Raw genomic sequence first — 27,197 nt, 5'->3', positions numbered from 1 at the left:
AGATAACAGACTGCCCCAGAAACATATCAATCACATTTACCAGTGCATCACCACATCAAGGACATTGGGCATGGCTCCAAAACCTATATGATGTAATTTAATTTGTGTTTAGTGTAGGGAATAAATACATTGAAATTTTAACTGATACCAACTAACTAGTCCTTCCTGAATTCTGTGGAACAATTTCATTTTACACATAAAAGGTATTGGTTGTTTTTTAATGCTTAAATCAATAATATTAGGAATTGAAGGAGACAACCAGAATCCAAACCTACTAATATGTTCTCGCTGGGGAGTCATTTCTGAAACTCTTTAAATGTGAAGTGTGATTTTTTTTTTTTTTTTATCTACAGGATCCCATCTGAACTTTGAAGTGATGGTCTGGAAGGTTGCTTGAGTACCACCTCAGAGGTAAAAATATTCACAGATAGTCATCTCTCAGCACTGTTGTGGATGTGGCATTTGTCAGATTTAACAGAACTGCGTGGTATGTTCAATAAACTGTTGTTAAAAAGAGAAAAGGTAACAGCAAAGACCCAAAGTTTCCAAAAAAAAACTTTATTCTAAATAAAATGAACTCTTCCACCTTCTTCTCCGCACTGCCATCACTGCTAGACTGGTAATTGGAGGAGGCTGTATTGTTCATTGGATGGAAGCTGGCCCTGCGACCCCCGACTGCTGCTACTGAGAAGGGTGCCCATCACGTGTGTATAGAGGATTGTGCATGACCTCAGCCGAATTCTAAAAAGAAAAAAAGACAACTAGTGTCATTTGGTACATGCCTTTATATAGTCAGTTTTCCTGAATCACGCACTGCCTAGGAAGAGACAGATCGATAATTATCTAATAGTGATGCTTTAGGCCTAGGCTGTGTGATGGTGAACCCTGGCACCCCAGATGCTTTAGAACTACATTTCCCATGTTGCTCATGCACTCTGCAGTGTAGTTGAGCATCATGGGAAATGTAGTTCCAAAACATCTGAGGTGCGAAGGTTCGCCATCACTGCCTTACACTATACTCTCATACTGGTAAAACAAGACTTGTGCGCTAAAACGGGGTAAACGACACCCTAGATCGCAAAGACAATCGTGGAACACCACAGAGAAAGCTGCTGATTTGGCAGTGTCACCACATATCCAAGTATTATTAAAAAGTAGAAATCAGCGCTTTCCTCTTAAAGTGAGCCACTCTAATTATTTCAATGACGGAAATACAACTAAAGATTCTAAAAAAAAAAAAAAAAAAAACTGCTGATGCATAAAAAGACGTGAATGAATCTAAAATCAATATTCCTTGAAAGTCAGCTCACTAATGGAGACAATGGAGATGAAATAATTCTTCTATTCTAATAAATCACAAAGCACGGAGGTGTTGCAGACACAATGGGAAAAATATTTCCCAATAAAATTCTTATTTGAAAACCAATGTGAAAATAAGTGAGTAAAATGAATGAATAAATGTTGATGTCAAAAAGTAGTGCGTAAAAATAATGAAATGATATTACATTACATTCTTTACGCCTTTGGAAAAGCTACGGGCTGTTGTAGCGCAACGCGTCAGGGACAAGCCGCGCCGACGTCACTTCCGGTCTTCGGCCGAGACCGGAAGCATCGGAAATCGCCGCATCGGCGGCTGCTGTACTGTGTTTTCTTCTCGCTGACATATCATCTACTGTCTAGTAAGTGTTTAGTACTTGTTTTCTAATAAACGTATACCCTGAAATGCTACACTATGAGAGTTTCCATTCCTTGAGCACCTGACAGATGCATGGAGAGATTGGCATACATCTAAGCCGGGATCATTTGATTGTCGTTTACAATACTGAATTTGTAATATTGGAGATATAACGAATTTTATGCTGAAGATTGAGATGAGAGGCTGGAGAGGAGTCTAAGTAATACATCTTATAAACGCTCGCTCCGAGTGTTGTGGAGGTGAGCGGCCATTGCATTCGGTGTCGGATTGCATGCTCACCTGTGCACATTTACCTGGCCTGAATTGGAAGTCTGAATGCACATTTACCTACTATAATTTGAAGTCTGAATGCACCTTGATTATTCACTTGGATTTCTTCTTTTTTTGAATTTCCTGAGCACTTTGCACTTTTCATCACAAAAACTTTTTTTCTTAGAAGGAATTATGGACATTATGCACCTTATATAGCACTATTGCACTTTGAATTTATTCTATTATCAATTGGTTAAGCTGCATTGATTTTTTGAACATTTATGTTGTGAGTCATCACTCAATATTGTTTTCTGATCTGCACACTTATTTATGTTTCACAGTGATATTGATCAATTTTTTCTATTTTTATGTAATATCATTTCATTATTTTTACGCACTACTTTTTGACATCAACATTTATTCATTCATTTTACTCACTTATTTTCACATTGGTTTTCAAATAAGAATTTTATTGGGAAATATTTTTCCCATTGTGTCTGCAACACCTCCGTGCTTTGTGATTTATTAGAATAGAAGAATTATTTCATCTCCATACTCTCATACTCCATTATCCTGAATGACATCGCCTACACTATACAGATCACTATCAGATAACTATTGATATATCTCTTTCTCTATACACAATCTATTATCCCAGATCACACTACCTAAATTATGGACATTACTATCAGATAATCATCAATTTATCTCTTCCTGTATACACTCCATACACCAGGGGCGTAACTATAGGGGTTGCAGGGGTTGCAATTGCAACCGGGCCCAATGCTCCAGGGGGCCCGGCATTGGATAGGAGGGGCGGCGGGGGCAGCATGTAGAGAAATCACTGTCCTCCTTTTTCCTCCTGTAGCTGCAGGAGGAAAATGGAGGAGATTGGTTCCTCTGTATGTTGCCCCCGCCACTCCTCCTATCCAGTTCACTTGTGTTCTGCTGTCTCTGGGCCCCTGTGTGCTCCCCTGGTCCCCCCCCCCGTGATCTCTCCCCTCTCCCCCCCCGTGATCCCTCCCCTCTCCTGCCGGCTGCTGCAGGGGATGTGTCACAATAGAGAACCAGGAAGAGGTCGATAAATATGTAATTTACCAGCTCCTTCCTTTTCTGAATGGACAGAGTCAGTCAGTGACATTATAAAAAAAAAAAAAAATTATAAAAAATACAATTAAAATACCAAAAAATAAAAACTACTGACACCAGTGGGTGAACTTCCAGGATCGCAAAGGTCACACTTGCAATTGGCCCTGGCATTCCACCACCGTGGGGAGGCCCCAAGATGGCAGGAAGGGGGCCCACTACAAAACTTGCGAAAGGGACCCACTGTGGGACCGTAATAAAGGGCCCCACAAGGGGAGTAAAGGGCCCCAGGATCAGTGGAAGGAGCCCTGGGCTTGAAGGGAAGGGCCCCGGCCAGGGCTCCGGGGGGGCCCTTCATGATTTCTTGCATCGGGGCCCTGAAGGTTCTAGTTACGCCTCTGCCATACACTATAGATGTCACTAACAAATAATCATCAATATATCTCTTTTCCTATGCACTTCTTTGTCTGTATCACAGTACCTAGACTATACACATCACTATTAGGTAATCAGGGATATATCTCTCGTTATATATATACTCTATTATCCCCAATCACATAATCTGGCTATTACTATCAGATAATCATCAATATATCTCTTCCTCTCTAAAGTGATATTACCCTAGACCAGTGATGGAGAACCGTGGCACCCCAGATGTTTTGGAACTACATTTGCCATGATGCTCAACTACATTGCAGAATGCATGAGCATCGGCACCCCAGATGTTTTGGAACTAGAATTGTAGTTCCAAAACATCTGGGGTGCCGAGGTTCTCCATCACTGCCCTAGACCATGACCTAAACTATAGACATCACTGTTAGATAATTATCCATATATCTCTTCCTCTAAGAATGCTATTACCTCAGACCCCAACCTACACTATTAGATAATTATCTATATATCTCTTTCTCTATACACTCAATTATCCAGGATCACACTACCTAGATGATACACATCACTATCATATAATTATGCAGGTCATTATACTAGACTACACCTAGACTATATCATATCACTATCAGATAATCATCAATATATATCTTCCTCTATCCATGCTATTATCCCAGGTCGCAATGCTTAGACTGAAGATGTCACTATCAGATAATTATCGATATATATCTTCCTCTATACATGCTATTATCTGGAATTACATAATCTACACTATAGATGTCACTATCAGATAATTGTCAAATTATTTCTACCTCTATACATATTATTAGTCAGATCACACTGTCTACACTATACAGATCAACATTTGATATACATTGATATATCTTTTCCTCTATACACTCCATTATTGTGCTTTAACCCACCTAGATTATAGAGCGCACTGTGCGAAAATCATAAATATACATTCCATTATTGTGGCTTAAACCACCTAGACCAGGGGTGTAAAACTCAATTTATTCACGGGCTGCATTAACATTTTGGTTGCTCTCAAAGGGTCAGTTATATGAAGGAGTTCTGTCCTCCTCTCTACTTCTGAGACAAGGTGTGGGCCGAGATAAGAGAGTTCCGCAGCTGCAGTTGGGCCACATGAAATGGCCTGGCAGGCCAGATTCGGCCCACAGGCCTTGCGTTTGACACAAGACACTAGAATATAAAGGTCCCTATCAGATAATCATTGATATTGCACTTACTCTATACACTCAATTATAGTGGTTTAAACCATCTACACAATACAGATCACTATTAGTTTATCCTCAATATCTCTCTTCCTCTACACACTCCATTAGTGTGATTTAAACTGCCCATAGTCTATACAGATCACTATCAGATCATCATCAATATCTCTCTTCCTCTACACACTCCATTATTGTGGTTTAAACTGCCCATAGTCTACACAGATCACTATTAGATAATCATCTATGTATCTCTTCCTCTATACACTCCATTATTGTAGTTTAAACCACATATAGACTAAACAGATGACTATTAGATAATCATAAATATATCTCTTCCTCTACACACTTCATTTTTGTGGTTTAAACTGCTTTGACTGTAGAGAAAGATTATAAGATTAGGGATTTCGTAACCACTTAGAATGACACAAGAACTTCATTTTTTTATATTCAATGTATGATGTAAAAATCACACTCTACTCCATTGTCCAAAACTTGTATCTCACCTGCGGTGTGTCTTCTATTTCCTGATAGATGTGACCGGTTGGATTGTACACGGGAGGAAGTACTGGGTTCCCTGAATTTGTGGCTTCACCATTGACTGTGACCACCTTCTTCTCAAAGTCTCCCTCCTGTAATTTCTGTAAAATAGGACACAGTGGCATTAGAAATCAGGGAAGGACAGAAGGGGGAAACTAGATTTTAAGACATGACATCACTTCCGGGTTTTTTACATGGAGACCCGGGTCTTCTCTTTGGTGGCAGTGGAGGTAGGATGCCCGGGTCTCCCAGTGGGATGGGAGACCCGGCTGAGCCGCGGAAGGCGGCGGGAGGGGGGATGTCCCCTCCCGCTCCTTGTAATGACAGCCAAGTGGCTTCTCAGCCGCATCGGTTGTCATTACAAGTCAGCCGACTGTCGGCTATGGACAGCGGTATCGGGGTGATGCCTCTAGCTGCAGGCATCACCCCGGTACATGCACTTTCCCGAAATGTCAGCAATATCGGTAAATCCAAAGGCTGATACAGATATATTGGGGAAAGTGCATATCGGCACCCAATATATCGGTGTTGCCGATAATTGTTCGATCTCTACTAGGTAGGTAGTGTATTTTTGCTCTGCCTGCTTATCAGGAGAGTAACAGGTAAAACCTAGTTGCTCTTTCTGCTTATCAGGGAGCAGAACTTCTAGTTAGGCCTGTTACATGTGTCCAGGCTGTGATTCATCTGGGCTGAGGGAGTGTCACCACTGTATCCAATAGAGAAGCCTGTTGGACAGTGGAGGAAACCCAACCAGTGACACACAGGCTTTTGTGGCTGTCCCAGTGGGTCGGCACATACAGTGGTGCATCCTGGGATAGGCTATAAAAGCCAAGGGTACATGTGGCAGGGGGTCTTTTGGCGGGAAGCCAAGTCCCAGAAAAAAAGAGTATGACTATTTCTCCTTCTGCAGCTGGGAAAGGTGGTCACAGGCAGTCGGCCTGTTGACCCTGAAGGTGTTGCTGAATGCAGAGGTCTAGTGGATGCTGACAAGTGGAGTTTGGAGACAACGGTGACTCCGGAAAAACAGTGTCTGTGAGTACAGAGTAACTTGCCCAGGGGTCTGCCAGGAAGGGGACCACTCCAGAAGCTAGGGTCAGCAGACAGATATTAGCACACCAGTGTTGAGAGGAAAGGGGGTGCCAGTTACAGAACCCTGAAGAGTATAAATAAAACAGGAACCTTTAAAACTATCTTCACTTCAGTGGTAAGGTGAAGCAGCGGCCTTGCCGCACACTACAGCTAGTTGTCCTCAAGATTGTGCATAGTTCATAGTTGGAGTATCCCACTCATCCCTTCTCCTATCCCAGTTCTCAATAAAAACACAAAAACCAACAACCCCTGTATTGATTATTGACCGAGCCAAGGACTTTCAATGCTGTTTGTCTGCTATCCGTTGCTAGGGGTAACCCAGGGGAATCCAGAAAGCGTAATTCTCAGCAGTGCTCTAGGGGGCAGTGCTACATTACATTTTGTTTCTACAATCTGTATGCAATCTTTACATTATAAATAAAGAGTTGTGCCCATGATGCAGAATCCATCCCATAGTACGGATTTTTAAAGTAGCAGAAACATTTTCCTTACCTGAACACTGGCGCCCCCTGCCTTGAGGGTACCTGAGAAAACATTCAGACAATGGAGCCGTTAGTATGTGAAGAATGAGGAATCACTAAAACAACAAGTGTTCCAAAATATTAATTAGAGGAAATTGCAGAGTAAAGAAAGCTATCAGAATTCAGTTATGATGTAAGGGCACAACGGAAAATTTGCAGCAGCAATCTGCTTCCACAGTTTCCTCTTTACTTTTTCTTACAAAAGATTTTGAAGATTAACCACCTCTCTTGTACTGGGATGACCTCATATGATGTCGCCCCAGTCTCACAGCCAGTGGCGGCCTGTCCATTGGGGGCGCAGGGGCGCCGCCTCCCCCTATCCATGCGTCTGGCCTCCTAATCTACATGCGGGACGCATGGATTCCAATGGGTTTTTTTTTTTAAGCATGTGATTAGAGCCAGAGGCTCTAATAGGTTTAAAAAAAGGGTGGGCTCGGGGCACAGAGCACTGCGCCCTGAGCCCATCCATTTGTATGACAATAGCAAATGAATATTCGCTATTATCACACTGATTCTCCTCCCAGCCATTTAGAAAGTGGGTCCTGAGACCTATTTCCCGATTGGACAGAAGGAGAAGCCATGCTATTGGCCAAGGAGGAGGAGGAGGGAAGAGACGCAGGGGAAGCCACCGCCGCCGCTGCCGGGGGAAGCCGCTGCTGCCTGCCCTCCACGTCAGTCCAGGGTAAGAGAGCTGGGGGGGTATGGTGTGTGGGCTGGTGTGCTCTGGGGGAGGTATGGTGTGGTCCGTCTGTCACCCCCCCCCCCCCGGCCAATGGAGCACCAGCTGCCACTGCTCACAGCGTGTGCGCACCCACAGTGGTGCGCAGCGCGGGAATCATGGGCATGCTGTGTCCCTGGGACACGGTGCGACCCCAATCTCAGTAAAGAGCCGATGATATGCCTCCTTACACATGTGATCAGCGGTGTCCAGTCATAGCTGATCACATGTAAACAAGGAAATGCTGGTTTTCGGCCCCCCTCGCCTCACACTGACAGAGTGTGAGGAGAGGAAACCTGATCAGTGGCATTGTCTCACAGGGGAGACCTGTACAGATAATCAGGGCCAGGTCCAGACTGGCCATAGGGCACACCGGGCACCGCCGGGCCGCACGTCCTTGCGGGGCCCAAGGCAGCTGGGCTGCTCTTTGAGCCTGCGCCGCTTATCCGGCCTCTCCGTGGCCACCAAGCTGGCAGTTTAGTTCAGGCATCGGCGCTGGGGGGACAGAACCTGAAGGGGAGGAGCTAGAGGAGACACCTACAGCCTCTCCATGGCTGTACGGCTGCCAGCATAGTTCAGCCGTTGGAGGGGGGAGGAACTAGAGGACTCACCTGTCGCATACACCATGGTGCCGGATCAGGGAGAATGTGAGTGCGGCCCCCTGTAACCTGGATAGGAGTAATGGGGGGGGGGGGCGACGACTAAGCCTTCAAAAGGGAAAGGAGGAGAAGCAGGCAGTCAAAGGCTGCAGGAAGAAATGGAGAGAATGATCCTTCTATATGCTGCCACCCCTTCCCCCCCCCCCCGCTCCTCCTATCCTGCTTATTTTCTTTCGGCTGCCCCCGTGCTCTCTGCCCCCCCACCCCATGTTCTTTCCCGTCCATGTTTTTTCCCCCCATGTCCTTTATCCCCCTGTCCTCTCCACCTCCCCCCAGTGCTCTCAGCCCGCCCCTAGTGCTCTCCACCTCCCCCCTAGTGCCCTCTGACTCCCCCCTTCCCCCTAGTGCTCTCTGCCTTCCCTCTAGTGCACTCTGTCTCCCCCATGCTATCCATCTCTCCCCCATGCTCTCCACCACCTCCTGTACTCTACGCCTCCCCCTGTGCTCTCCGCCTCTCCCCAAGTGCTCTTCAGCCCCCCCCCCCCAGTGCTCTCCACCTCTGCCCAGTGCTCTCTGGTCCCCCTGTGCTCTCCAGACCCCCTCTATGCTCTCCAGCACCCCGTACTCTCCGCCTCCCACAATACTCTCCAGCTCCCCAAAGCTCTCCACCTCCCTCCGTGCTCTCCCCTGCCCCCCACCCCCCCCCCCCATGCTCTCCACCTTCCCCCCGCATCCTCTGCCCCCATGCTCTTCCCTACCCCATTTTTGCATTAATTGATGACCAACATAGCACAAAACTGGACTGCTGCTGTTTTTCTATCTTAAAACAGATTTATTTACATCTCACCTTCATAACAAAGCCCAAATCTATTGGTTTATTCCTCACTCTAGGATAGTGGATGGATGTCAATCACTTCTTTCTGTCCTTTGGCCAACCTTAGATTCAGAATCAATGCAGCTTGGAGTAAATGTGTAAGCTGTTCATATACTATAAATCAGCCATTCTGGATGTACAGATGGTCAAAGGTCAAAAAGGAATGATATACATGGCTTCACCTATTATCCTAAAATGAGGGAAAAAATCCTCTATAGGCCTTACTGTGCTTTGCACTGGTTCTATGGTGGGCTTTTTGGCACCCTTTGGCCCACCTCACTGTAACATGTTGGCTTGTACTGTCACGGACAGATGGGAAGACTCAGGAACTAAGTGCAGAGCTTATGGAAACTCCTCACATAAGGCAGAAAAGGGGTGAAGACATGGGCACTAAGCATGGGGATGGTGGGAACCCCTCATAATGGCATAGCGGGTGTACAGACCTAGGAACTTAGCACAGTGATGATGGGAACCCCTCATAATGGGCACAGCAGGTGTACAGACCTAGGAACTTAGCACAGTGATGATGGGAACCCCTCGTAATGGGCACAGCAGGTGTACAGACCTGGGAACTCAGCACAGGGACGGTGGGAACCCCTCATAATGTGCACAGCAGATGTACAGACCCGTAAACTCAGTTCAGGAATGTAGGGAACCCCTCATAATGGGCACAGCAAGTGTACAGGCCTAAGAACTCAGCACAGTGATGATGGGAACCCCTCGTAATGGGCACAGCAGGTGTACAGACCTGGGAACTCAGCACAGGGTTGGTGGGACACTTTGGGGTACACTTTGGGTGCTCATTGTAGAGATCAGGCACCATGGTGGGGATTTAGTTGAGGGAGGGTGGAGAGTTGAGGGCCTTCTTTAGTCTTGAGGGACACTTTTCATGTTGAGAACACCTAGATTAGCTTTATGACTTTTACTGATTCTCAGCTCACAGAGTTCCTCATAGAAAACTCCACCCCAGGTCCCGTAGACGAGGACTGTCCAACCTTAGGACATATAGATAAAAGTGGTCATCTAACACTTGACCTCAGTGCCTGGACAAGGACTTCAAGAGCCCAGGGCAAACTGACCAAATTGTGTTCACAAAATTCCCCCCCCCCCCCCCAAGATGTATGAGCATTATGTGTCAGCAACCCCCCCCCCCCCCCAAAAAAAAAAGAAAAACTGAGCACTAATATGCATGCTTACCCCTTAAACATAAACTCCCCCCTCCCAGCACAAATTCCCCTCCTCCAATTCAACATCCTAGCACAAATCGCTACCCCCCCCCCCCCAAATCTCCCCTTCTAGCACAAATACCTCCCGATCCTCCCTACTAGAACATGTCTCCTCCTAGCACAATTCCCCCCCCCCCCACCACCACCATATCACCTTTTCCAGCAATCCCCCCCCCCGAATCCCCCCTACTAGCACAAATCCCCCCCCCCCCCGAATCACCACTCCTAGCACACCTCCCCAAATTTCCCCTCCTTAAACAATTCTTACCCCCTGCCACACCCCCCAATTTCCTCTGCTGGCGCAAATCCCCTCCCCCCAATCTTCTCATGGTGCCCCCCACCTCACATGATACAACAGTGCCCAGGGATGCCTCCTGTTCTGCCCACAACCTTGTCCCGGAACTGCTTGACCTTCTCATATTCATTTAATGAGCCAATGGATACCGACAAAGAGCCACCATGATGTGTGCCACCATCCACATTAACCAATCTGAAACCATCTCTGATGTCTTCTTAGATAAAATGAACTCCGATTGGTTGATATGGTTGTTGTACTGCCTGTACTGTCACCGATCTGCATTGTGTTCAGAAATGTGGGGAAGGCGACTCCTCGCTCTATGATGTAACAGGAAACATAAAAAAAAACAGAAGAACATTCAGAGTTTCCTCCCTTACTTTGTTCTGTTCTCTTTTTCCATCTATAGAAGCAGAAGGCGGCCAGAAGGAGCAGAAGCACGGCGAGGGCAGCGATGGCGGTGAGGGTGGCGATGGAGGTGTACAACCGTACATAGCTGAAAGAGAGGAACCAGGAGAACGTTCAACTTATTGTACCCTCAGGATAGGATTTCCGGGACATTCGCTTTAAACCTGAACTCAGATATAATAGATACAGATTCATTTTGTAACCATTGATCATTATTAGAAATAGTAAAAAATCAGCGCAAACCGGGAATAATTGACCTCAAAATAAAATAAATACTCTACACCAGGGGTCTTCAAACTATGGCACTCCAGTTCAGGAACTACAATTCCCATCATGCCTAGTCATGGCTGTGAATGTCAGAGTTTTACAATGCCTCATGGGAGGTGTAGTTCCGCAACAGCGGGAGGGTCGTAGCTTGAGGATCTCTGCTCTACACAATAAAAATATGATATTAAATATAGTGTTGAATATAAGGTGCAATCAGTGGAGCGGCTGCTATCACTATTTATGTTTCACTGCATACTGAATAAAATAAAAAACTGATCCAAAAGAGTGAAGCGCCACTTGAATGAATACATATATATTATAAATAAATTTAAAAAAAATATAAGTGAATCTAAGTGAAATAAATAAATTATATTTCATTCATAAGTGAAAAGAAAGAGAAGATTCAAATTGCGCTAACATACACGAATCAAAAAAAAAAGCTGCATCAACTGACATTTAGTTGCTCAAATAATCTATACAAATAAAGTGCAGCTCTGAAAAACATATAAAAAGTCCAATAAAGAACTATTATATAATTTATAGTTCTTTATTGGACTTTTCATACGTTTTTCAGCGCTGCACTTTATTTGTATACACTATTTCATTCATATTGAAGAAATACAAATAGTGAAAAAAAAGTATTTTAGAATGAATAAATATTGAAAAAGTCTTTCAAAAAGAACAAAAATATAAATATAAAAGTCTTGTGCTATAAGAGTGTGCAAAAGTTGTGAAAAATGACCAAAAATACCACAAAATAGAAAAGTGCCGATGCTTGAAAGTGAATCCTCTGGGGTGCAATTCCTCACCAATAAAAAGTGTCCGCTCTCCTCCCGTTCTGACCCCTGTGTTACCAGTGGGTCAGAAATAGCTGCCCCAACCCCCCCCCCCCCCCCAAGAGGAATTTATTCCTTAGCAGTGGCGGCCGGTGTACTGAGGGCGCAGGGGCATGGACGCATGGAGTTCGAACGGATCCTTTTTTGGCATCACCTGATTAGAGCCAGAGGCTCTAATAGGGCCATGCAAAGGGTGGACCCGGGGCGCAGAACAGTGCGTCCCGAGCCCACCCATTGTGTGACAATAGCAAATGAAAATTCGCTATTGTCACACCGATCCTCCTCCTCCTGGCCAATCAGGAAGCGTGTCCGATTCGCGCTTCCTGATTGGCCGCAAGGCAAACCCCAAGCCATTGGCCGAGGAGGAGGCGGGAGGACTGGAGGAGACGCACCGCCGGTCACCGGGACTGAGGAGAAGTCGCCCGCCGCCGCTGCTGCTCCAGGTAAGTAAAGGGGCATGCACGCTGATCTCTGCATTGGGGGCATGTACGCTGGTCACTGCATTGAAGGGGGCATGTATGCTGGTCACTGCATTGAAGGGGGCATGCATGCTGATCTCTGCATTGGGGGAATGTATGCTGGTCACTGCATTGAAGGGGGCATGTACGCTGGTCACTGTGCATTGAAAGGGGGCACGCTGGTCACTGTGTATTGAAAGGGGCACGCTGGTCACTGTGCATTGAAAGGGGGCACGCTGGTCACTGTGCATTGAAAGGGGGCACGCTGGTCACTGTGCATTGAAAGGGGGCACGCTGGTCACTGTGCATTGAAAGGGGCACGCTGGTCACTGTGCATTGAAAGGGGGCACGCTGGTCACTGTGCATTGAAAGGGGGCACGCTGGTCACTGTGCATTGAAAGGGGCACGCTGGTCACTGTGCATTGAAAGGGGGCACGCTGGTTACTGTGCATTGAAAGGGGGCGCGCTGGTCACTTTGCATTGAAAGGTGGCACGCTGGTCACTGTGCATTGAAAGGGGGCACGCTGGTCACTGTGCATTGAAAGGGGGCATGCTGGTCACTGTGCATTGAAAGGGGGCACGCTGGACACTCTGCATTGAAAGGGGGCACACTATACCTTAATTACTGAAGGCCCCTTTCACACTTTTGCGACCTCAAAGTCACGCAATGTTTTACAGCGTTTTTTGCCGCAAAGCAATGCCTATTACATTTTTCTGTTTGCTCCCCCCAAAAAATGTTGAGCACCAGCCGCCACTGTTCCTAAGGATGATGAAGATCTCCAATCTTGTATCCCCTTAGCTGTGTCACCAGTATAAAACAAAAAAAGACGGGACAGATCCAGTGCTCTCCATGTAACAAAATGTATTGGAAAACAAATTACAAAGTAACAGACTCACATTAAAAGACACATCAAGGCTGTGCGAGCCAGATGAGCTCAATTGGAATACTCCGATCTCTCATCAGTATAATCAGCGGGGAGACATCCGACAGCAGTGGTTGCTAGAGTTGCCTCTCGCACCCCCCTCCTCTCTTTCTCACCCCCCCTTCCCTCTCTCTCATTCCCCCCTGTCTCTCTCATCCCCCCTTCTCTCTCTCTCACTCATCCCCCATCTCTCTCTCCAATCCCCCCTCTCTCTCTCGCTCTCGTCCCCCCCTCTCTCTCTCACCCCCCCTCTCTCTCATCCCCCTCTCTCTTTCACCCCCCCTCTCTCTCTCCCCCCTCACCCCCCTCTCTCTCTCTCTCTCATCCCCCCTCTCTCTCTCTCATCCCCCTTCTCTCTCTCATCCCCCCCTCTCTCTCTCTCACCTCCTCTCTCTTTCTCTCTTTCTCTCTCTCTCATCCCCCCGCTCTCTCTCTAACACCTCCCTCCCTCACCCACCCCCCTCTCTCTAACACCCCCCACCCCCTCTCGTGAGATCTCAAGGGTTCATGCTGGGACCTGTAGTCCTTACATTTTGGAAGGAGTCACATCTGTTAAAAAGGAAGGAGTTGGGCAAATTTACATAGGGGGGGGGGCGCCCAATTTTAGTCTTGCCTAGGGCAGCACAAAACCAAGATACACCACTGCCGCCCGCTGCAGATTTACTGCGGCAGGCAGCCCCTCCTGCACGAACCGACGTTCTGTACGGCGGTCCTGCATTTTCCAAACAATTTTGTTATACGGAGAGCACGAGATCAGTCCCGTTTTTTTTTTTTACCCCTACTGACGAAGTCAAGTTAATGACGATACGCGTATAGGGGGAGGAGCCTGCTGTCGGATGTCTCCCCCGCTGATTATACTGATGAGAGATCGGAGTATTCCAATTGCATTCGTCTGGCTCGCACAGCCTTGATGTGTCTTTTAATGTGAGTCGGTTACTTTGTAATTTGTATTCCAATACATTTTGTTACACGGAGAGCACTGGATCTGTCCCGATTTTTTTTTGTCTTATACTGGAGACACAGCTAAAGGGATACAAGATTGGAGATTGAAGGATTATCGGCCAGTCCTCATCCTTAGGTATATATCCCTGCAGCTAGGGGGCGAGTGCGCACAGACGGTGGCGCGCTTTCACCCCCACTCGGCAGCGGGGACTCTGATGCACGGGGCCTGGTGGCTTCGATTGCTGCCGGGCACCCGCAATCACTCCCTGCTGAGAGAGAAGGACGGTTGGCTGTTGTAAACACATCTGACCGTTCTTCTCTCTGGAATGATCACAGAGCGCCTGTGATCCTTCTACAGGTCTCTATGGTCATTTCACAAGTCCCTCCCCCAGCAGTTAGAAACACTCCCCTAGGCTTACAATTAACCCCTTGATCACCCACTGTGTTAACCCCTACCCTGCCAGTGTCATAAGTACAGTGACAGTGCATATTTTTAGCACTGATTACTGTAGTAATGTCACTGGTCCCCCCCAAAAGTGTCAAAAATGTCAGTTAGGCGTCCGATCTGTCCTCCGCAATGTCGCAGTCCCGCAAAAAATCGCAGATCGCCACCATTACTATTACTAGCCATTACTAGTAAAAAAATAAAAATAAAAATGACATAAATCTTTCCCGTAGTTAGTAGATTCGATAACTTTGGCGTAAATCAATCAATACGCCTAATGCAATTTTTTTTTTTTTTTTTTTACCAAAAGATATGTAGCAGAAAACAAATTGGCCTAAAATGATGAAAAAAATTAGATTTTATAATTTTTTTTTATTGGGAATGTTTTATAGCAGAATGTGAAAAATATATATATTTTTTTTTAATAAAAAAAAAATAAATAAATAAAAATGACATAAATCTTTCCCTTAGTTTGTAGACGCGATAACTTTTGTGCAAATCAATCAAAATACGCTTTTTTGGATTTTTTTTTTTTACTAAAAATATGTAGCAGAATACAAATTGGCCTAAAAGGATGAAAAAATTTGATTTTTAATTTTTTTTTTATTGGGAATGTTATATAGCAGAATGTGAAAAAAAAAAAAAAAATATATATATATATATATATATATATATATATATATTTTTTTTTTTTTTTTTGTTTAGTAAAAAATAAATAAATAAAAATGACATAAATCTTTCCCGTAGTTTGTAGACGTGATAACTTTTGCGCAAGCCAAACAAAATACGCTTATTGGGATTTTTTTTTTTACTAAAATTATGTAGCAGAATACAAATTGGCCTAAAATGATGAAAAAATTTGATTTTTAATTTTTTTTTTATTGGGAATGTTATATAGCAGAATGTGAAATATATATATATATATATATATATATATATATATATATATATATATTTTTTTTTTTTTTTTAGTAAAAAATAATTAAATAAATAAAAAAAAATGACATAAATCTTTCTCCTAGTTTGTAGACGCGATAACTTTTGCGCAAACCAATCTAAATATGCTATGCGATTTTTTTTTTTTACCAAAAAATATGTAGCAGTAAACAAATTGGCCTAAAATGATGAAAAAATGTGATTTTATAATTTTTTTTTATTGGGAATGTTTTATAGCAGAATGTGAAAAATATATATATATTTTTTTTTAGTAAAAAAATAAATAAATAAAAATGACATAAATCTTTCCCCTAGTTTGTAGACGCGATAACTTTTGCGCAATTCAATCAAAATACGCTTTTTGGGATTTTTTTTTTTACTAAAAATATGTAGCAGAATACAAATTCGCCTAAAAGGATGAAAAAATTTGATTTTTAATTTTTTTTTTTATTGGGAATGTTATATAGCAGCATGTGAAAATATATATATATATATATATATATTTATTTTTTTTTTGTTTAGTAAAAAATAAATAACTAAATAAATAAAAATGACATAAATCTTTCCCCTAGTTTGTAGACGCGATAACTTTTGCGCAAAGCAATCAAAATATGCCTATTGCGATTTTTTTTTTTTTTTGTTTACCAAAAAATATGTAGCAGAAAACAAATTGGCCTAAAAGGATGAAAAAATTTGATTTTTAAATTTTGTTTTTATTGGGTATGTTTTATAGCAGAATTTGAAAAAAATATATTTTTTTTTTTAGTAAAAAAATAAATAAATAAATAAAAATGACATAAATCTTTCCCCTAGTTTGTAGACGTGATAACTTTTGCGCAAGCCAATCAATATACGCTTATTGGGATTTTTTTTTTTTTTTACTAAAATTATGTAGCAGAATACAAATTGGCCTAAAAGGATGAAAAAATTTGATTTTTAATTTTTTTTTTTTATTGGGAATGTTATATAGCAGAATATAAAAAATATTGTTTTGTTTTTTTTTTTTTGTCGCTCTTTTTTTTGTTTATAGCGCAAAAAAAATTGCAGAGGTGATCAAATACCACCAAAAGAAAGCTCTGTTTGTGGGAAAAAAAAGGACATCAAATTCATTTAGGTACATCGTCGCACGACCGCGCAATTGTCCGTTAAAGGGAGAAGATATTAGGGTAACTGGCGCTGCCAAATGCTAAATTAAAATGTAAAAGTGTGTCTCATAAATCTAGGTACATTAAAATGTTCCGAAAAAGTTATTACTGTGGGTGGTGGTCCCTATAATATAACTAATGGTCTTAATGGTAAGTCACAATAAATATTTAAAGATGTCAATAAATTGATAAAAAAATTTAACCATTCATCAATAAATATCACAAATAAATACTTGATAGCAATACACTAATAAGGTAACCCAATCAATAAAAGCAGTAAAGTATCCCAAAAGTTCAAAAAGTGGTGACTCTTAAAATAATTGGTGTGAACACTAGGTGGCAGTGTTGATCAAAATTAAGTAGAGATGTCTAAGTGACTAGAAAGTGCCAGGTGCTATAATTAAGTCAAAAAACTAAGTGAAGTGCAAAAAAATGGGTATCTAAGCAAAATCAGATAAATATAGAAACAAGCCAAGTAGTATAAAAATGCATAAGATGTGCCAAGTGGATGATAAAAAACAAATAAATAGGTGAATTTCTAGTGGTTAAATAAATATGAATATAAATAATAATAAATTAGTCCATATTAAAAGTGAGAAAAAATCCAAAGCAAAATATATGCTCGATATAATAGTCCAAAAACGTGCAATATGGTGATAGGACGTGCCAAAGAAAATCGCATGGATAGAGGGGGTGTCTCCTGGTGTGGATCAGGATGTGGGTGCTGGGTGAGGGAATTCCGTGCTCCCCTTCCTAAAAAGCCCGCACTCACCAGAGAGCGGCACCCCTACAGGGGTAACCAGCGTTGGATAATTGGGGTAAAAACCCGGATGAGCCTCGGTAAGCCTCTCCCTTCCTGGTGGGACCAGTGGTATTTCCTCCCTCAAATGGTGGTTAATGGGGATGAGCGATGTGCAAATAGGGTAATGAGCAGCGCTCCAGCAAGGATGATGTCCGGGATTATATGGGTAAAGAAACACTCATATAGTGAAGTACCGTAATGTATGTTCATTTATTAAGCAGATAAAATCAAGTACTCACATTTAAAACTTGATTTTATCTGCTTAATAAATGAACATACATTACGGTACTTCACTATATGAGTGTTTCTTTACCCATATAATCCCGGACATCATCCTTGCTGGAGCGCTGCTCATTACCCTATTTGCACATCGCTCATCCCCATTAACCACCATTTGAGGGAGGAAATACCACTGGTCCCACCAGGAAGGGAGAGGCTTACCGAGGCTCATCCGGGTTTTTACCCCAATTATCCAACGCTGGTTACCCCTGTAGGGGTGCCGCTCTCTGGTGAGTGCGGGCTTTTTAGGAAGGGGAGCACGGAATTCCCTCACCCAGCACCCACATCCTGATCCACACCAGGAGACACCCCCTCTATCCATGCGATTTTCTTTGGCACGTCCTATCACCATATTGCACGTTTTTGGACTATTATATCGAGCATATATTTTGCTTTGGATTTTTTCTCACTTTTAATATGGACTAATTTATTATTATTTATATTCATATTTATTTAACCACTAGAAATTCACCTATTTATTTGTTTTTTATCATCCACTTGGCACATCTTATGCATTTTTATACTACTTGGCTTGTTTCTATATTTATCTGATTTTGCTTAGATACCCATTTTTTTGCACTTCACTTAGTTTTTTGACTTAATTATAGCACCTGGCACTTTCTAGTCACTTAGACATCTCTACTTAATTTTGATCAACACTGCCACCTAGTGTTCACACCAATTATTTTAAGAGTCACCACTTTTTGAACTTTTGGGATACTTTACTGCTTTTATTGATTGGGTTACCTTATTAGTGTATTGCTATCAAGTATTTATTTGTGATATTTATTGATGAATGGTTAAATTTTTTTATCAATTTATTGACATCTTTAAATATTTATTGTGACTTACCATTAAGACCATTAGTTATATTATAGGGACCACCACCCACAGTAATAACTTTTTCGGAACATTTTAATGTACCTAGATTTATGAGACACACTTTTACATTTTAATTTAGCATTTGGCAGCGCCAGTTACCCTAATATCTTCTCCATTTTCAGATATAGTTTTACTATATTTTTGGGGTAGGCTGCAGCCAACCACACAATTAGATCCATTAGCGCGGAATTCTTTCTTCAATTGTCCGTTAAAGTCACGCAGTGCCGAATCGCAAAATAGGCCCTGGTCAGGAAGGGGGTAAAATCTTCCGGGGCTTAAATGGTTAAGTTGTACCTATAGGTAATGTAACGATCTCTTAAACTTGCACCGTTTAGGAGATATTTACTGAGCTAGCGGCCGATGACGTCACTGGCGCATGCGCTCTAAAGGAAGGGCCGCCCGCGACGTTTCTTCAGAGCAGTGTGCCGTGACTGCGCGGAAGTGACGTCATCGCGGCTCCGCTCAGTCTCAGAGCCGGGGCTGCGAACCCGGAACGAAGACCGGGTAGAGATGGACGCTGCCTTCAGTGATGGCATTGCATCGCTGGAACGCCTCGTTTTCAGGTAAGTCTAATATAATGTGCTAGTATGCGATGTATACTAGCACATTATGCCTTTGCCTTGCAGGTAAAGGAATAAAAAAAAGTGCAGCGGTTTACAACCGCTGTAGGAAAAGTTGTGCAGGGGAGAGAATGAGGTCGGATGTTTGCTTCATTGAGGGGACATTGGCAATACTGAGAGGAGAATATTGCGGAACCCTTGTGGCTGGAAATAGAGGAAGTGGGGGGGGGGGGTGTGGCCACATCTTACCGTGGTTTGCTATGCGGCTGGATTTGACCTCCTGTAAGTAAGGGGACAGCGCAGAGGTGAGCAGATTGGGATCGCAGCGCAGTGTGGTGGATTTTTTTATATTTTTTTGGGGATATACAGTGCGGCGCTGCTCCAGGGCCGGCTCGCCACCGCCATCCCCAACACCCCTCTCATTTATAGGTGCAATACCTGACCACGGGTATTATGTTGTGTTTGTGTGCACTAAAATCATTTGTTTATACTGAAAATATTAATGGGATTAACAGTTGTTCCACTATTTTATTCTCCAGGGTCTCTGCTTCCAGAAAATGTCAAATGTTTTGGGGGGGTTTTAACCACTTCTGGACCAGAAGGATTTCCCCCCCCCCTTAATGACCAGGCCATTTTTTGCGATTCGGCACTGCTTTATTTTAACGGACAATTGCGCTGTCGTGCGACGCTGTACCCAAATAAAATCAATGTCCTTTTTTTTTTCCCCCACAAATAGAGCTTTCTTTTGCTGGTATTTGATCACCTGTGCGATTTTTATTTTTAGCGCTATAAACAAAAAAGAACGACAATTGTACAAAAAAAAATTAAAAAATATATATATTTCACTTTCTGCTATATGACATTCCCAAAAAAAAAATGTTTAAAAAAAAAAAATGTTTAAAAAAAAAAATGTTTAAAAAAAAAAATGTAAAAATTTACATCGCCTCTACAAACTAGGGGAAAGTTTATGTCATTTTTATTTATTTATTTATTTAATTTTACTAGTAATGGCGGTGATCTGCGATTTTTTGCGGGACTGCGACATTGCGGCGGACAGATCGGACCCCTAAAACATTTTTGACACTTTTAGGGGGGACCAGTGACATTACTACAGTAATCAGTGCTAAAAATATGCACTGTCACTGTACTAATGACACTGGCAGGGAAGGGGGTTAACCCAGAGGGTTAAATGTGAGCCTAGGGGGTGTTTTCTAACTGTGGGGGGGGGGGATAGGCTTGTAATATCAACACAGAGAACTGTGTTGCTAAATAGGAGGATCACAGGAGCTCTGCATTGATTCCAGAGAGAACAACGGTCTGCTGTGTTTGCAACAGCCGACCATCATTCTCTCTCCACGGGGAGCAATTGCGGCCGCCGGCCCCCGCGCCTCCGCTTCCCCGCTGGCGAGTGGGCACTGGCGTGGCGCCCACAGAATCCCTTCTGCGAAACCAGCGTACAGGTACGGCGATTTGCAGGAGCCTGCCACCGTGCCGCCATGCCGCCGTATAACTACTCGGCAAGTGGTTCATTTAACCCCTTAGCGCCGGTGCCTTCTGGCCCTTTTAGAAGATGGAAGGCGGGGCAGGGTTTCTGATCATGTGACCGCTGTGATTGGCTGCCACAGCGGTCACATGATCAGAAATAGAGAACGGGAGCATTCAGTTAGCCGCCAGGTAACTGTGTCGGGAGCGCACATCGCGAGCAAATATGCGGCCTCTCAGCGGTAAAGCCCACCAACCGAGAGGCCGCCTATATGCGTGCGGCCAGCACCAAGGAGCTTAAATTAAAAGGCAGCATGGTACAGCAACCAACACTGCGGGGAATCAGAAAAAGTCAACGCGTTTCGTGCTCTAATCATTTGCACCTAATCAGGACTAAACACGTGCGATTCGTTTCATTCCAAATGAATATTCAGACTAATTTTCCATTATTCTGAGATTCGGATATATCCAAATCCCCAAATTACAGTATAAAAAAGTTTACTGAATGCTCCGAATAACGAAACGAAATTCGTCCGAATTTTGGAAATTTGAATTGAAATTCGAATCAAATTTTACATCGAGTTTCAGTCGAATTCGAACTGTAAACATATTTCTGAAATCAAAGACTGTGAGTTATTAGAGTACCATTGGGAAGTAATGCTGTTTTAGTGAAGCCAAAGATGATTTAAAGAGTCATTGTAATCATTTCATGAAGATTTTTCTTTTGTTCGTTCACTTTGCCACATTTGAATAAAAAAAAAAAAAAAAAAAATCTATAAAGTTTTCGATTCAAAACGAATAGAAAAAAAAAATATCAGTAAATTTGAAGAAAATTTGAAAGACCTAAAATAAATTAAAAAAACGAATTTTGAATATGAATTGGTCGAATCAACCGAATTTAACAAAACTAAATAACTAGATTAACGAATCTAAAAGAAACAAGATTTTTCATCATGCACATGTCTAATCAGGGCTCCATGGGGTTCATTTACTAAAGCGGGAGGGTGCAAAATCAGGTGCCGCTGTGCACAGAAACCAATCAGATTCCAGGTTTTATTGGCAAAGCTTTATTAAACAAGCTGAAGTTAGAAGCTGATTGGCTGTCATGCACAGATGCACCAGATTTTGCACTCTCCAGTTTTAGGCTGGCCATACACCATACAATTTTCTTATTCAATTTCCTTTAGATTTACCTTAAACTATGTAGTGCAAGGGCCTGCCTGATTGCATACAAATTGAAAGTGTTCAGGTTTGAACTTATATTATATGGTTTTGGTAAATCTAAAGGAAAGTTGAACAAGAAAATTGTATAGTGTATGGCCAGCCTTAGTAAATCAACCTCACGAGTCATGAATAACTACTTCCTACAAACCAACGTACCTGTACCAGTCCCTGGACGTGTACCTGTACCTCTACCTGTACCTGTTCCTACCCCTGCCCCTATACCTGTGCCTGTTCCTGCCCCATGCCCCTGTACCTGTCCCTGTACCTGCACCTGTACCTCTACCTGTACCTGTTCCTACCCCTGCCCCTATACCTGTGCCTGTTCCTGCCCCATGCCCCTGTACCTGTCCCTGTACCTGCACCTGTACCTCTACCTGTGCCTGTTCCTGCCCCTGTCCCTGTACCTGCCCCTGCCCCTGTACCTGTCCCTGTACCTGCCCCTATACCTGTGCCTGTTCCTGCCCCTGTACCTGCCCCTGTCCCTGTACCTGCACCTGTACCTCTACCTGTGCCTGTTCCTGCCCCTGCCCCTGTACCTGTCCCTGCCCCTGTACCTGCCCCTGTACCTGTCCCTATACCTGTGCCTGTTCCTGCCCCATGCCCCTGTACCTGTCCCTGTACCTGCACCTGTACCTCTACCTGTGCCTGTTCCTGCCCCTGCCCCTGTACCTGTCCCTGTACCTGCCCCTGTACCTGTCCCTATACCTGTGCCTGTTCCTGCCCCTGTACCTGCCCCTGTACCTGTCCCTATACCTGTGCCTGTTCCTGCCCCATGCCCCTGTATCTGTCCCTGTACCTGTCCCTGTACCTGCCCCTATACCTGTGCCTGTTCCTGTCCCTGCCCCTGTACCTGTTTCTGTACCTGCACCTGTACCTCTACCTGTGCCTGTTCCTGCCCCTGTACCTGTCCCTGTACCTGCCCCTATACCTGTGCCTGTTCCTGCCCCTGTACCTGTACCTGCCCCTGTACCTGTCCCTGTACCTGCACCTGTACCTCTACCTGTGCCTGTTCCTGCCCCTGCCCCTGTACCTGTCCCCGCCCCTGTACCTGCCCCTGTACCTGTCCCTATACCTGTGCCTGTTCCTGCCCCATGCCCCTGTACCTGTACCTGCACCTGTACCTTTACCTGTGCCTGTTCCTGCCCCTGCCCCTGTCCCTGTACCTGCCCCTGTACCTGTCCCTATACCTGTGCCTGTTCCTGCCCCTGTACCTGTCCCTATACCTGTGCCTGTTCCTGCCCCATGCCCCTGTACCTGTCCCTGTACCTGCCCCTGCCCCTATACCTGTGCCTGTTCCTGTCCCTGCCCCTGTACCTGTTTCTGTACCTGTTCCTGCCCCTGCCAGTGCCCCTGTCCCTGTTCCTGCCCCTGCCCCTGTACCTGAACAAAGCGGAGCTCCGATGATGTAACCTGGAAGCTGCGTCATGACGTCACTTCCGGTTTACTTGGCTGCTAACGGCGCAGATTTTAAAAAACTGTCAGCATTCAAAAATGCAGATTTCGGGATTTTGAATACTTTGAAGTGCAGTGGAGGGGTTTGGGGTCTTTTAGACTCCCGATCCCTCCATAAAGAGTACCTGTCCCTGCATATTGCTGTCACAAGGGATGTTTACATTCCTTGAGACAGCAATAAAAATGATCAGAATTTTTTTTTTTTTTAATTAAATCAAATAAATAGGGAAAAAAAAAAACCCTCCAAACGTATATTTGTTTTTAGCAGAGAACCTAGAGAATAAAAAATAGATCGTTGCAATACTTTATATCACATCCTATTTGCGCAGCGGTCTTACAAACGTAATTATTTTTGGAAAAAAGACACTTTTTTTAATTAAAGAATTAGAAAACAGTAACGCTAACCCAATTTTTTTCTATAATGTAAAAGATAATGTTACGCCGACTAAATTGAAACTCAACATGTCACGCTTCAAAAATGCGCACGCTCGTGAAATGGCGATAAACATTGACACTTAAAAATCTTCATAGGCAATGCTTTTTTTTCTTTATTAAAATTATTTTACAGGTTACCAGTTTAGAGTTAGAGCGTAGGGCCAGTGTTAGAATTATTGCCCTCGCTCTAACGATCGTGGCGATACATCACACGTGTGGTTTAAACACCGTTTACATATGTGGGTGCGACTTGCGTATGCGTTCGCTTCTGCGCGCGAGCTCGGAGGGACGGGGCGTTTTTAATTTTTTTTTTTTCCTATTTATTTTACCTTTTATTTTATATTTTTACACTGTCCCTTCAAAAAAAATTTTTTTTGATCACTTTTATCCCTATTACAAGGAATGTAAACATCCCCTGTAATAGAAATAATCAGGACAGGTCTTCTTTATTGTGAGATCTGGGGGTCAAAAAGACCTCACACCTCACATCTACATTAAAAAGCAAATAAAAAAATATATAATTTTTTTTTTTTTTTGCCCACAATAAAAAAAATAGGCTATTTAAGGACTATGTACGGAAGTGAGGTATGACGTCTCTCGGGTCCTCCAAGGCCATAGAGTGGAGTGGGGGCCATCTTGCCCTCATTCGACTTCCTCCTTGGGACCCGGAAGGACCGGATCATTTTCCCCGCTACTGGTGGCTCCAGTAAGCAGGGAAAATGAAATGGGGGGGGGGGGGGGGGCACTTCTTCCGCCGCCCATGAAAGTGATCCCGGCGAGGAATCCACTGCTTGGAGCATTTTTATGCAAAAGAGGACCGCCCGCCGTGTAAAGAAATGTTGAAGTTATGGCAGCTATCTGCTATCTGCTGCCATAACCCCGGTATTCTAAAGTCAAAGTAGCGACGTAAATTTTATGGTTACACAACCGATCACATTGCTATAATCTTTCTACAGTACCTCACAAAAGTGAGTACACCCCTCACATTTCTGTAAATATTTTATTTTATCTTTTCATGTGACAACACTGAAGAAATGACACTTTGCTACAATGTAAAGTAGTGAGTGTACAGCTTGTATAACAGTGTAAATTTGCTGTCCCCTCAAAATAACTCAACACACAGCCATTAATGTCTAAACCGCTGGCATTAAAAGTGAGTACACCCCTAAGTGAAAATGTTCACATTGGGCCCAATTAGCTATTTTCCCACCCTTGTGTCATGTGACTCGTTAGTGTTACAAGGTCTCAGGTGTGAATGGGGAGCAGGTGTGTTAAATTTGGTGTTATCGCTCTCACTCTCTCATACTGGTCACTGGAAGTTCAACATGGCACCTCATGGCAAAGAACTCTCTGAGGATCTGGAAAAAAAAAAGAATTGTTGCTCTACATAAAGATGGCCTAGGCTATAAGAAGATTGCCAAGACCCTGAAACTGAGCTGCAGCATGGGGGCCAAGACCATACAGCGGTTTAACAGGACAGGTTCCACTCAGAACAGGCCTCGCCATGGTCCACCAAAGAATTTGAGTGCACATGCTCAGCGTCATATCCAGAGGTTGTCTCTGGGAAATAGACATAGGAGTGCTGCCAGCATTGCTGCAGAGGTTGAAGAGGTGGGGGGTCAGCCTGTCAGTGCTCAGACCATACGCCGCACACTGCATCAAATTGGTCTGCATGGCTGTCGTCCCAGAAGGAAGCCTCTTTCTAAAGATGATGCACAAGAAAGCCTGCAAACAGTTTGCTGAAGACAAGCAGACTAAGGACATGGATTACTGGAACCATCTCCTGTGGTCTGATGAGAATAAGATAAATTTATTTGGTTCAGATGGTGTCAAGCGTGTGAGGAGTATAAAGACAAGTGTGTCCTGCCTACAGTCAAGCATGGTGGTGGGAGTGTCATGGTCTGGGGCTGCATGAGTGCTGCCGGCATTGGGGAGCTACAGTTCATTGAGGGAACCATGAATGCCAACATGTACTGTGACATACTGAAGCAGAGCATGATCCCCTCCCTTCAGAGACTGAGCCGCAGGGCAATATTCCAACATGATAACGACCCCAAACACACCTCCAAGACGACCACTGCCTTGCTAAAGAAGCTGAGGGTAAAGGTGATGGACTGGCCAAGTCTGTCTGCAGACCTAAACCCTATTGAGCATCTGTGGGGCATCCTCAAACAGAGGGTGGAGGAGCGCAAGGTCTATAACATCCACCAGCTCTGTGATGTCATCATGGAGGAGTGGAAGAGGACTCCAGGGACAACCTGTGAAGCTCTGGTGAACTCCATGCCGTAGAAGGTTAGGACAGTGCTGGAAAATAATGGTGGCCACACAAAATTTTGACACTTTGGGCCCAATTTGGACATTTTCACTTTGGGGTGTACTCACTTTTGTTGCCAGCGGTTTAGACATTAATGGCTGTGTGTTGAGTTATTTTGAGGGGACAGCAAATTTACACTGTTATACAAGCTGTACACTCACTACTTTACATTGTAGCAAAGTGTCGTTTCTTCAGTGTTGTCACATGAAAAGATCGAATAAAATATTTACAAAATTGTGAAGGGTGTACTTACTTCTGTGAGATACTGTATATGGACTATAAACTGAAGGACTTATGAATAAATGGTTGTGGAACGAATCGTCTGAGTTTCCATTATTTCTTATGGGGAAATTTGCTTTGATAGAAGAGTGCTTTGGATTACAAGCATGTTTCCGGAACCAATTATGCTCGCAGTCCAAGGTTTTACTGTATATAAAAGAAAGGATGTAATGGTATTGGCCCTTCATGTTTGTTCCTTACCTGAAGAAGGGCGAAGCTTTGTAGCCCGGAAACTGCTGTTTATGGAATGATAGGCAACTGCTTTGTATGAGAACTTTTTCCAATAAATGTTTAAGTGCGGCAATCCCTGGATTTCTTTTCTATAGCTGGCTTTTGGGATGGGCTTATAGCTTGCACTGGAAGAGCATCGTAGTGCCGTTCTCCTCACCGGTGATTGCTTTGTTCTTTTACATTCGGCCCACCACAAGACTTGTGGAGACAAATGCGCCCCTTTGGGTTTTTTTAACTACTTGCTGCCCGCCCACCGTCAGATGAAGGTGAAGCGGAGCGGTGCGGCGCTTGTTCTGGGACGCCCTCATATGACGGCACACCAGAACAGCCTCTCTCGTGCGCCCGCGGGGCTGCGCAGTGCGGCGATCGTGGCCGCGCC

At 43.9% G+C, this 27,197-nt stretch overlaps 1 protein-coding gene across 1 annotated transcript in view; it reads right to left on the bottom strand.

Moving 5' to 3' along the window:
* Positions 1–528: 528 nt before the first annotated feature.
* LOC309550619 (uncharacterized protein) overlaps positions 529–27,197 on the bottom strand; it is a 57,567-nt gene continuing 30,898 nt past the window's right edge. The window contains exons 4-7 of the mRNA XM_082250957.1: positions 10,899–11,014; positions 6,778–6,809; positions 5,163–5,297; positions 529–741 (exon numbers count right to left, since the gene is read on the bottom strand). Coding sequence (XP_082107083.1) covers positions 682–741; positions 5,163–5,297; positions 6,778–6,809; positions 10,899–11,014 — 343 coding nt within the window. The 3' untranslated portion in view covers positions 529–681. The remainder of the gene's footprint in view (positions 742–5,162; positions 5,298–6,777; positions 6,810–10,898; positions 11,015–27,197) is intronic.

The sequence above is a fragment of the Pelophylax lessonae genome, assembly GCF_965119305.1.
Source record: "Pelophylax lessonae genome assembly, chromosome: 1".
Classification (NCBI taxonomy): domain Eukaryota; kingdom Metazoa; phylum Chordata; class Amphibia; order Anura; family Ranidae; genus Pelophylax; species Pelophylax lessonae.
The sequence above is the reverse complement of the archived record's forward strand: the minus strand, read 5'-3'. Positions and strand labels throughout refer to the sequence as shown.